Source organism: Lissotriton helveticus, chromosome 12 (genome assembly GCF_964261635.1).
Source record: "Lissotriton helveticus chromosome 12, aLisHel1.1, whole genome shotgun sequence".
In the NCBI taxonomy this organism is placed as follows: domain Eukaryota; kingdom Metazoa; phylum Chordata; class Amphibia; order Caudata; family Salamandridae; genus Lissotriton; species Lissotriton helveticus.
In genome coordinates this window covers 706,130,249-706,142,970 of record NC_136073.1, presented here as the reverse complement: position 1 = coordinate 706,142,970, position 12,722 = coordinate 706,130,249, and the positions used below count along the sequence as shown (strand labels likewise).

The window sequence follows — 12,722 nt, the reverse complement described above, 5'->3', positions numbered from 1 at the left end:
GTGGGCTAGGTATGTGACCTCACTGGGGAATGCTCTAGCCAAAGGGGCTGAAATCCAAGAAATATGGAAGGGGGCAATAATTATACCAATATATAAGAAGGGCGATCGGTCACTCCCGGCCAATTACAGGCCGATAAGTTTGATTGCCACTATCCAAAAAGTGGTTGGAAAGATGGTGGTCAACAAACTTATGGATTGGGTAGACGAGAACAATGCCCTCTCCCCCTATCAGGCAGGCTTTAGGCGGGCAACCAGCACGGTTGACCAAATATTTCGATTTACCATGTTGCGGTGGGGGACTGTACTCCTGGCCGAGGGCAGCCTTTATGTCGCATTTGTAGACTTGAGGGCTGCCTTCGACCTGGTGCCAAGGAGTAAGCTTTGGGCAGTCCTGAAAAAAATAGGGGTCCCACTCGAGTTGCTTACTCTCATAATGCGTCTTCACGAAAGCAACTTCGCCAAAGTCCAGTGGGGGAGTAATTGGGAATGTACCGTTAATTTTCCTGTTGGACGGGGTGTACGGCAGGGATGTGCAATGGCACCCCTGCTCTTCTCCCTGTTCATCAATGGTATTGTGGATAGGATGTTGGATGCAAGTGTGGATGCACCATCGCTAGCGGGCATCAGGGTCCCTATCCTGATGTTCGCTGACGATACCCTTATTGTATCCAAGACCCCTGCAGGACTCCAGCGCGCCCTGAATATATTTGATATGTTTTGCGGGGAACATGGTCTCGAAGTTAATGCTAGCAAAACAAAGTTGATGGTTTTTGGTCAAAGGCGCCGATCCCAACCAAGGGTATCTCTGAATAATATCGAGCTTGAGGTAGTAAATGTTTTTACTTACTTAGGGGTAGAGATTTCAAGCAAGCCAGGTTGGTCACGACATATTGAGAAGGCGGTACTGAGACACCAGCAGATTTCAGGGGCGCTCCGGGCAAAACAAGTGAAATCAAAAATTCGGCCTGTAAAACCGGTCCTCAGGGTCTATGATGCTAAAGCCCTGGGTGCAGCCCTGTATGGGGCAGAAGTATGGGGTTTCGAGAGGCTCCCCGCCCTACAAATATCAGAGAATAGGTTCTTGAGGGGAATAACGAGTCTCCCCCAGAGCACACCATTAATACCACTTGGCTTGGATCTAGGGAGGAGACTGGTTAGTGACCGCGCCCGATTAAGGCCTATCCTTTATTGGAGACGACCGTGGACGACCCCAGAGATCCGACACTATGCCGATGGGTTTTTAGCCCTAGTTAAATCGGATATATTCCACAAAATATCATGGTTGAAGACGCTCAGGGTGGTTCTTGCTGAGCTCGGTCTCTCTAACCTTTGGGAAAATCCGGATGGGGAAGTATTCCCAAGCAAAAACATCATTAAGGCCATATATTGGGATTATATAGAACAAAAGCTCTGGAGGAGTACACATGCAGAAACAATGGGGGGTAAATTTATGGAAATAAAAACGAGACCTGTACTAGAACAGTATTGGGACAGTATAACTGTCCCGATAGATAGGAAGTTATTTTTTCAGCTAAGGTCAGGTTCTCTCCCATTGACGTCATTGACGGGCAGATGGAGGAGTACTAATAGCTAGTGTTGCCCGGTATGTGGTGCCCTAAATGAAAGCATTATACACTTCTTATTTCTGTGTGAGGCCTATGCAAACTCTAGGAGAGTATGGCTAGCCCCAGTTTGCAGAAACCTTGGGGTATTAAGTGGTGTTGAGGGGTTGAGAATCATTTGTACCTCCACCGAAATGCCTATAGTGCTGGGAACAGCAAAATACTTGGGGTGGGCATGGTCCATTAGGAGGAGGGCTCTATCTTTCAATATGCACTAAATTTTATATTTATTTTAAAAACTCTTTTTGTCAAAGCTTGCACAATTGTTTAAAATGTATCTCATGTGTCTGAAACATGAATTTTAATTATTATGTATTTTAAAATGTATGAATTTTAAATTGTATGTTTGTGCTTTTATGAGTGTATAACTCGAATAAAGCTTTTTCAATCAATCAGTAAAAGACCCATGCTTCCCTGTAGCAAGGAACTTTCCTTAAGCAGCGGGATCGGAGCAGACATTCCAGCAAAAAAGAGGAATCAGACAAAACTGAGGTTTCTGCCTGGAGGGAGCGGGCAAAAATGGAGACCCCGTTAAGGACCCGTCCCAGCACTTGCTTTTTAGAACTGCTGGTGCACCAGCAAGACCCAGCCCACTTAAAGTCCTCGGCCTATGTGATATCTATTTGTGCCTGGGTTGTTAAAAACATTATCTGCAAGACGTGCGGCAATGCTATGAAACTACAAAAATGCAGTTACATGAGCTATAAATGAAAAAATACATTATTATTATTACGGTGTTCAGGCTGTTAAACATGAACATGTGCGCAGAGTCAGAAGGAGGAGAGCAGAAAGAAAGTATACGAGTAAACTGAATGTTTCTGCTGGGTGAGAACGAAACCTGCAGAGAAGACTGCAGCCCTATGCAGCGTGTACCCCATGTTTTCACATCTTCCTTGGTCCCATCTATGATCTTACTGACAGGTCCTATAGGCAGGCTTGCTTCCAATGTGATCTGACTGAGCGCTCCTATTTGATTTTCACAACTTAGAAGCGCTGTTTTAGCCAACACAGCATTGGGCATTGTCAGAATTATGCCCTCACTACAGAAAAACTGCTTTTTACACGACAGGCATTGTGCTGTTGAAATTCCAATTTCTTTGCGATACCCCTTAGATCAATGAAGCAGCGGCCATAAAGGGGCACCTGCTGAACAACGGAAACACCACAAACGGAAAACAAACCTGAGCCAATAATGTGTTGAGATAAAAGCACAAAATAACAATAAAAAAACAAGCATTTCCAAGATCAACGAGAGAGTGCACCTGTAACCACCGTGCACAGTAGTTCTAACCAATGGAAAAAGTATTCCCAAAATGAGTACCTAAAATGGCCACTGTGTTAACACATAAGTAATTGGCTGGTGCTTTCAGAGGTTCAATACAGGAAGAGGCATGATGTATTCATGCCACGGACGAATGGAGTGACGATTGGGGCAGCTAAAGGGAAGCCTATGGGCAGGCTGGTTAGAGCAGCGCACACGCGCTGTCTAGAGCAAAGACCTATGAAGTAACCACTTTTGTAAGTTAAGAGCTTTGCCAGAAAGCGGATCTTTAACCTGTCGGAAAAAGTAATTTCATCCATCTAGTGACGACTTCATGCAGCTTCTGGGCACTGCTAAACTTCAAACGAAAACCTACATTTCAGATATCGATCCATCACACTTAATATCATTTATAAACTTATACAGCTTATTTTTATTTCATTTAAAGGGTGCAGCTCATAGGTTTCATGCCTTAACAAACACATTTTTTGTCATAGCTATTGGCGCATTTATTTGAGTGCAGCTTCCACTTGCCCTGGTACGCAATGTACTGTGAAATAAGTGAGGGATGTCTAATGGCTGTTGGTTATGATAAAGTTTAAACACCATTCTTTTTCTGTGCTAGACAATTGTGATGGCGCAGGCGACATAAATAATTCACTTCAAGTTTAATTATGGTGTCAAAGAACTTTTGGGCAGCACTACCTCATGCACCTGTCTGCTCAAAAGACACTTGTCCCCTGCCAGTGGTATTTAGGTTAAAATTTAGAAATTAAATATTGAGGAAAAAAATACAAAAAGAAAAGTGAGAAACTAATATTTCAAATGTTAATGCTGTATTGTAGTGTAGTTCCTATTTTCCCAATAGGCTCTGCGCATTGGAATAGTACCTACAGCAGTAAAGGCCTAGGCCAGACGTTAACTAGGTCTACTACTGTCGATACTAGACTTAATTTTTGGGTTTGCCAGCTAAGCTCAGAGTTCGCTAGAAACTTTCTCGAATGTTCAAGGAAGGATTAACTTCCCTGATTAGACAAGAAGGGATTTAGTTTCTGACAACCATAGAACATGACAACTTTGCTCTCCCCTAATCAAGAGTCAATCTCGAGAGTCGTGTGAGCACAAGGCAATTATTTTACTCAGTCAGTACGTGCATTCTTAGTCTCATCAGAATGTAGAGAAAAGGAAGAGACGGGCGTGTTCAATAAAAGATGTTATTTATTGATCAGTCTCTTTTCTCGTACAAGAGAAATGGATCGATATTATTGCAATACTTATAGTTAAGTAAAGTGCATAAATTAGAAGCAATAGTATAAAATAATACTGTAAAAACATTGATATGGTTTCTGAGCCATATGATGTTTAAAATGATTAAAATATATTTACATACACATATACATTTGACTAAACGTACTCAACTGGTGTTTCTAAATACGCCTACCCCGTGTACCTGACCTAAGTCTAATGCGTGGGCGGGAATAGAAAGTTACAGTTTAAGTTAAGTTTGTTTTTGCCAAGTGAATAACTAAAGAATTCTCTGTGAGGGGTTATTCAGTTCTGTACCTGGAATTTAGAATGAATGAGGAATGGTATCTCTTTCTCTGCTCTCGATATTCCAGGCTGCCTGCGAGGGCTACCCGGAAGCGCCGGTGCTGGGTCTCTCGGCTTGAGATAGCAGCGCGTCTCTCAGCGCGTCAGGAAGGCGGGGCTGCTGCCAGCGGGGTCTGCTTCTGCTCTCGGCTTCGGCAAGTATGGCTGCTCCGTCTTGTCACCACGCGTGTGTTTGCATAGGGCAAGGTCGGCAATATTTATACCTTAAAGGTGCCGGGATTGACGTAAGGATGGACATAGGTACGTCAATAAAGATGTCATACGACTTGCTCGTTAGCACATTCTTTACTAAAGTTCTCTGTGAAATCAAAACAATGGCCGCACGGATTATCCAGGTTGTCATAGGTTTGATTTGTTATGAGAACGTCGTATGCCTTATCAGGGGCTGGAGGAATGTCGCTTGTCTAATTAGATCTCAAGCGTTATGACCTAATCAGATAACACGTTCCTGTGCCGTAGTGTGACTGCGTCAGATAACGGTATCTGCATCATGGGGGTTTTCTTGCCTCATGGGCTGACTGTTAGTTAACTAGCTAGGTAGTTTAACCAGAATAGGGTCAGGAATAGGGGGATCGATTCAGAACCTATAGAAATACACGACAGTATAAGTATCTGAAAATGATTTTATAGGATTTTATTCTTATTGTAAGGTACACAAATCCAAAATCCTATGCCTAACCATAATGCTATCACTATCACTTGCCTATTACTATTATGTACTATAACCGAAACCCAAACCCCCTAACACTAGGAGGATAATATACCCACCACTTTTCATAGACCTGAACCTAGTTAATTCCAGCTAAGTATGCTGAACAAAATTCTTTACCCTAACCCTGTATCATGCCCATACTTCATCTCTAGCCATAAAGTTATCCCTAAGACTAACATTAAACAAGAACTGTTCCTTAACTGGCACAATATACGCAACCTGAAGTCAATCTCTATCCTTTATGCTTACATTAACTCTACACCTAACTTTAATGTGTACCATTGCCCTTACCCTAACTCTTATTCACACACACACACACACACACACACAACCTCAAAGGCGGCAGGAACGCCACGAAGAAAATGCCCTGCAAAACCAATGATCCAGAGAATATTGCCTTACCTGGCTGCCTAAATCAACCCTGGCCTCAGTGTCACCCAGCCCCCAAATACAATGATCCTCCCTGGCCTTGTCCTAGGCATAGTGGATATGTGTGGTTCTCTGCCCCTACAACGCAATCACACTGCCTTACCCATGTGTCAGGGTGGGTTGCTCACATTGGCCTCATGAAAGCCCATCCTCAGAGAGGAGAGGTAGTCCTGTAACACAACTCACCAGTGCTGGTGCCGGTTGCCTCCTGGCCCGGGCCAGTCACTATTTCAGTAGGAGTTTAGAACACAGTAATGCTGTGTGCTATATAATATGGACTCAGCCGCATACCTTTCCTCAATGTAACTGTATTCTGTAGATACAGAGCCCAGCCTTTACCCAGGCCAGTTGTTGGATATCGAGTACCACTCCACCCTTGAGTCCAGGGCCTGGTCTTAGACCCGGTCTTGTATTGTACACCCACATTCCTAAATGTAAGTTGTCTTGGAGGTTGGCATTTCCGTTGGTGCTCTATTACTTCTGAAGTCATGAGTAACTCAAAGGAGAAAGTAAAGGTTGAATGACTTGTTTTATGGTAAATTTAATAGATTGTTGCATTTGGTATCATAAGCCCCTTCAAAATAAATTTTCTAAACAAATTTCTAAATTTCTTCAACAAATGTTATATACACATGAGGAATGGAAGCTGCACTGGCCATTTATTTGATACCGTTTTGTTTTCAGAATTACGTCTTTAGACATATTTTAGCTTTTCTTTCTCGTAAACTTTTATCTAATTGTAAAATACATTTAATAAATGTGAACCGCCGCTGCTGAGGAAAGTTTGAAATATGAGACAGAAAGAGATGCATGGTTCTTACCAGCTCAATATCAGAAAGACAACCCTTGTATGCTTCAAGTACCTGCCGGCATGCGAAAGGATGAACCTTGGCACATGTTTGGAAACCGATTACTATGCCCTGTAAATAAGGAAAGACAACTCACAGCCTCAGGGAGACAATAGACATTAACCAAACACAGACATTTAGTACAAGAGATTTCATGTTAGAAAGAAAGGATAAAGCTGGTTCTTGATTTCACATTCAGTGTTTACAGCTGGTATTGGTGAATGATTGTCAACTAGTAAAGCAAATATATTCAGTGGCCTGAAAGCATGATTTAAGGATACCTTTATACAGCTATGCTGGAGGGCCTTTACCATGCTACTTAAAAAGCATCTTTGGACAATAAGATGAGAGTTTCGTCACTATTTGTTTTCTGTCACTTTGTTCTCTCTGGTGTTTCACATAAAGGAACTGCAAGGACAATTCAATACACAAGCCTTCTTTACAACAAAGGAGTGTGATTTCTTTAGAAGGGATGCTTATCCTTTCTTCCTCATGTCTACTGTTGTCTATTTTGAAGGCCTTTCTGAGAGAGTAATTTCAAAGCCTTCACATAGCTTTATGTCTTTCACCGCTTTATCTGCTACATTGATTAAACTTGATTTATCTTGTTCAAACACTGGCTTCTATCAAGAGAGATCACCTAAAGAGGCTCCTAACTATCCCTGATGAAATGCATTATTAGTCACCTGAAAAAAGGAGCTCTACATTTAGTTTCTGCTAACTTAGTCCTCATCTACTCTGTAGAGGGGTTTCACTATACTATAATTTGGCTATGCACGGAGTACAACATCACACTTTTGGGTGAGAGGAAGTACTGAGTGAGGAATGTTTCACCAGTCATCAATAATTTACCATCAAGCTCTATGAATGAAGTTACAAACCTACACAATGTACATCCAGAGGCTCCACAGCCCCATATGACTACCTTCTCAACTTGTTTTTGTTGTGGTCGTACAGGGTGAAATACCCTAGGGAAATAAAGCTATGATAATTGTAAGAAACGCACTTGATACTTACTGCATGGTAAGGCGTAGCGATGAACCAAGTAGATTCGAACATGCTTCGAAGGAAGGGTAAGATCAGTGCAGTATCATCACAGCTGGCCATGCACTTACCAAGGCACTGGAAAATAAAACCCTAATATGGGAGTGAATTAAAGACAGTCTGAGTTAAGAATAAACAGCATCTCCTGCTCACTCTATGAAAGTCTTACTTATATTGGAGTATTCATCTTTGATTCACTCTACACACATATTTGTCTCCCACTTTCAAATAGCACCTAATAAGTTGAGTGAAATGTTTGTTATCTTATGTATAGTATAGTTATATTTTCTGGACATTGTAGAGATTTGTATATGGCCCTGAATATGACTCAAAACAAGGAAGTGAGGGGTAATGTGAGCCAATGAAGGTACAGTACATAGGCCCTGAAAGTGCTAATGCAGAAACCAGTGGAAATACTGCTCCTTTCAGAAAGCAAAGTAGAAAGAAAGGTGAACAAAGAAAGGGGAATCCTAAGGATTTTTTCTTGGTGCCTTCACAAATCCATGAGCATGCAATGTCTCATCATCAAGGGTGTTCTTCATAGGGCTGGCAATGCAATGCCCTATGGGCCCCACGAAGGGTCGCTTTAGCAGAGATCTTTTTATTTTTTCCATCTGATGAAAGTGCCAGTGTGAGGGCGTTTTGAATGTGTGAGGTTGAGTGAATGTGTATAGTGAAATGAAGAGAGACTAAAAAGAGGTATTCAACTGGACTTTAAACTGATGGTTTCCTTGGCAGGTTTAAAAAAAACATAATTAGGTACGGGCGACTACAGGGAGGTAATGTATCCAAGTAGCCTAAATCTGTGAATGTGGTCAGGTCAACATGTTTCTTGCCTGTTGGCCCAAAAAGTATCTGTACCACTTCTTCAGGACCTAAAAAAGGGAGAGCTAACCCTACCCCATATCTAAGATGTGATATAAAGTGTAGGTAATCCCCTAAAAGAAAATACCTTTGTTCAAAAAGTTTAAAATTGATCGTCCAACTTAGAAAAAAATTGAGAAAATGAAGAAAACACACATTAAACAAATGTTTTGCATGTATGGGCCAATGTGTCTCCAGGATCGCTTTTCCGGGACACTGTATGTGCATGCTATTGTTATGGCTGATCAGTCACCACAATGGGAAGGAAGTAAAAAACACACTAGAACATGCAATATAACAGAACAGGCAAGTGGACATACAGGTAACAGACAACATAAAACCAATCTGTGTTGATGTGACACAGTGTATCACAAGTTGTCCTCAGGAGTGAGTGAAGGGTCTTACCCTTTGGATCAGTGACCCATAGGTCAAAAGCAGAGTGTAGCACTCATCTGCTAACTGTGGAAAGAACAATGATAGTCAACATAAAGAAACAGCAAGTCAAGGGGACCAAAATGCCTTAGGGTGAGAAAAAAAAGAAAAACAGAGAGTTTTCAAGAGATGCAACCATACTCATGTGGTTTCTGTGCAGAGAGCGCAGGAGACCTACCATCCTCTGTTCATCTGGATTGAGACTGAGCAGGGGAGAAGACCCGTCTTTTAAGGTGCAGGTAATTGTAGTGATTGTCCTTGGGTGGGGTGCATGCGACCGTGGGAAGGAGTGATGACGCACTGGGCCCCTTGAGATTCCAGAGCCATGATTCGCTTTTAAGTGTACCCAGAAACTGAAGGACCTCCTGGTAAACACCAGACCTCATATTCAACAGTCCCACATGCAGAACACCTTTTGGACCTTACCACCTGTCACAGGGCACTATCCCTGTGGGTCCTACGGGGTATGCCCACTGACTAAACATTCCTAAGAGGTCAGGGTGGGTCCCCAATTCGCCTGGAAACAGAAAAGTCACAGTAACTGCAGTACAAAAAACTGTGTTTACCTGATCACCTGCCTTTGTGGCCTTCATTACGGGGGAATGACCTCGAGCGCTATCGAACCAAGAATAATGGAGCACTGGAGCAACATATGCTGCAGACACAGCACTACAAAAATGTGCCATCAGTTTTCCAACTCCAACCACTCTCCAGATGACCTCCGGCAGATAATTTTGGAAGCTATTAATTCATGGAGCCCTTTAAATCTTTTCAGAATGGAGCAAGGGTGGATTTTATGCCTCTCCACCAACAGCAAAGGTTTGAAAGATGAAATCCTCTAGTGCGAGGTGTAATTCAGTCCCCTGTGAAATCAGATACTCTCTTACTATGGCTGGATTGACATTTTCTTCATACATGGGACACCATGTCACATATGGAATGCCCGGCTATGGAGTCCCAGACACCACACTAAGCAGTGCTTATGATAAGCATTTTGCGACTTGGCATTGGTCTCTTCTTCAGTAACACAAATGATTCTGTTGATACCAATGAGGTGGTACCCTCCAATAAGAAACCATTTAACTGTCTTAGTCTACTGTTTGAGATGAACAAGTTACTTACCTTCAGTAACGCTTTTTCTGGAGGATACAGTATCTGCCTGTGGATTCCTCACCTTGTGAATATCCCCCTGCGTCAGCAACGTTCGGAAAATTCTTTGTAGCTTGCCGGCGTGGACGGCGTCACAGGAACGCACGACATCACGCGTGGCTCCGCTGACATCACCGACTCCATAATAGGCCTACGCTGGCGTGATGACATCAGTTCCGCCCTTTTTTCCGTGCCTTCGAGGCACACGGACGAACCAACAACAATAGATATATACACAGTATACACAGTACAAACTAGTCAAGTGTGAATATAACATAGTAAATCATGTACAAGAACACACTTCCTTTGAGGATAACATGTATACATTAAAAAAACATTACCAGAAATTCAGGTATAGAAGAGTGGACAACGGGGAGGCGGGTGGGCATGTGTGGAATCCAAAGGCAGATGCTGTATTCACCAGAAATAGCGTTACCGAAGGTAAGTAACTTGTTCTTCTGATGGATACATCTGCCAGTGGATTCCTCACCTTGTGAATAGATTCCCACAGCAGTCCCCACTCCCGGAGGAGGGTGTCCACTCCTCTATACCAGAAAGTCCTGAAGGACAGAAAGCGCAAAGTGGCCGTCCCTCCTCACTTCGGTATCCAAGCAGTAATGCTTTGCGAAAGTGTGCAGGGAGGCCCAAGTTGCCTCTCTACAAATGTCCTCTACAGGAACACCCCTAGACAAAGCAGATGTTGATGACTTTGCTCTAGTAGAGTGAGCTCTTATGCCCTCTGGAGGTTCCTTACCAGCCAGGGCGTAGCAGATCTTGATGCATAGAATAATCCATCTCGAAAATGTGCGCTTGTGCACAGCTCTTCCTTTTCTACAGCCAGCAAATCCAACAAACAACTGGTCATCCACTCGATAGTCCTTTGTCTTATCAAGATAAAAGCTCACCGCCCTCTTAGGGTCCAGGCGGTGAAGCCGTTCCTCCTCCTTGGAAGGGTGAGGGGGAGGATAGAAGGTAGGAAGGGTAATAGACTGTCCTAGATGGAAGGGAGTTACCACCTTAGGCAGAAAAGCAGCTCTGATCCTAAGAACCATTCGTTCAGCATGGATAGTCAAGAATGGGGGCTTCAAACTATGAGATTGAAGCTCACTTACCCTCCTTGCCGAGGTAATAGCAACCAGGAAGACCGTCTTAAAAGACAAAAGTCTCAAGGGACACTTGTGCAAAGGTTCGAAAGGAGAACCCTGTAAGCAGTAAGCACCAGATTAAAGTCCCATTGAAGTACAATAAAGGGAGTAGGAGGAAATTTATTCGTAAGGCCCTTTAGAAATCTTAAAATAACAGGAGACTTAAATAAGGACGGCTGATCCGGCAGGCAGAGAAATGCCGACAAAGCCGAAAGATAACCTTTGACTGTAGCAACAGCAAACCCTTGCTGCGCTAAAGAAAGAGCAAATTGAAGTATAGCTGATAAACGAGCCCTCAAAGGATCGATGGATTTCTCCCCACACCAGGAAACAAACCGAGACCACCTATAAGAATAGATAGACTTGGTGGAGTCACGTCTGGCCGATAGAATGACATCCGCCACATCATGTGGGAGAGAAAAGGAATTCAGGTTGCCCCGTTCAATCTCCAGGCATGAATGTGTAAGGTCTGGAGGTGGGGGTGTAGAACCTGCCCCTCCATCTGAGAGAGGAGATCTACCCTGAGAGGGAGACGGAGCGGCGGGCACGAGGAGAGGTGGAAAAGATCTGTGTACCACACCCTTCTTGGCCAATCCGGGGTGATCAATATGACTAGGGCCCGGTCTTGGCGAATCTTTCTCAGTACCCGAGGAATCAAGGGTATGAGAGGAAACACGTAAAGGAGTTGGGAGCTCCAACTCAATTGAAACGCGTCCCCCAAAGCTCCCTGCATCGGATACTGGAGACTGCTGAATGACGGGCAGTGAGCATTCTCGTGAGTGGCGAACAGGTCCACCTGAGGAGTTCCCCACATCCGAAAGACGTGACAAACTTCCTCTGGATGAAGCCTCCACTCATTGTCGGCCGAGAACTGCCGACTGAGACTGTCTACACGCACGTTCAGAACTCTGGCCAGATGAATTGCCATCAGACAAATCTGATGGTCCTGACCCCAGGACCAGAGACGCAGAGCCTCTCTGCAGAGGCACTGCGACCCCACTCCTCCCTGTTTGTTTTCATACCACATCGCGGTGGTGTTGTCCGTCAGGACTTGAACCGACCACCCGCGAAGGGAAGGGAGAAAGGCCTTGAGTGCTAGACGTATCGCCCGCAACTCTAGAAGGTTGATGTAAAGCAACCTTTCCTCTGGAGACCAATGACCCTTGATCTCCAGATCCGCCAGATGAGCACCCCACCCTAGAGTGGATGCATCCGTTATCACCGTGGCAACCGATGGAGGTAGATGGAAAGGCTTTCCTTGAGACAGATTGCCTTCCATGCTCCACCAAAATACATCCATTGCAGCTTCTCTGGAGATCCTCACAGACTCCCTGAGATCTCCGTTGTGCTGATACCACTGCCTGCGGAGACACCACTGGAGTGCCCTCATGTGCCAGCGTGCATGGTTGACCAACAGAATGCAGGAAGGCATCAGACCGAGCAGGCAAAGAACCTTCAGGACTGGAACAACCGCTCCATTGTGATATGTATGTCGAGAATCCTTTGAGGTGGAGGGAATGCTCGATATACAGTTGTGTCCAGTACCGCACCTATGAACAGGTAGCGCTGGGAGGGCACCAGGTAAGATTTGGGTACATTTATTAA

At 44.0% G+C, this 12,722-nt stretch overlaps 1 protein-coding gene across 1 annotated transcript in view; it reads right to left on the bottom strand.

Moving 5' to 3' along the window:
* The window catches only part of LOC144798101 (maestro heat-like repeat-containing protein family member 2A), a 60,320-nt gene that overhangs the window by 18,079 nt on the left and 29,519 nt on the right, over positions 1-12,722 (bottom strand). The window contains exons 13-14 of the mRNA XM_078668864.1: positions 7,501-7,620; positions 6,457-6,555 (exon numbers count right to left, since the gene is read on the bottom strand). Coding sequence (XP_078524990.1) covers positions 6,457-6,555; positions 7,501-7,620 — 219 coding nt within the window. The remainder of the gene's footprint in view (positions 1-6,456; positions 6,556-7,500; positions 7,621-12,722) is intronic.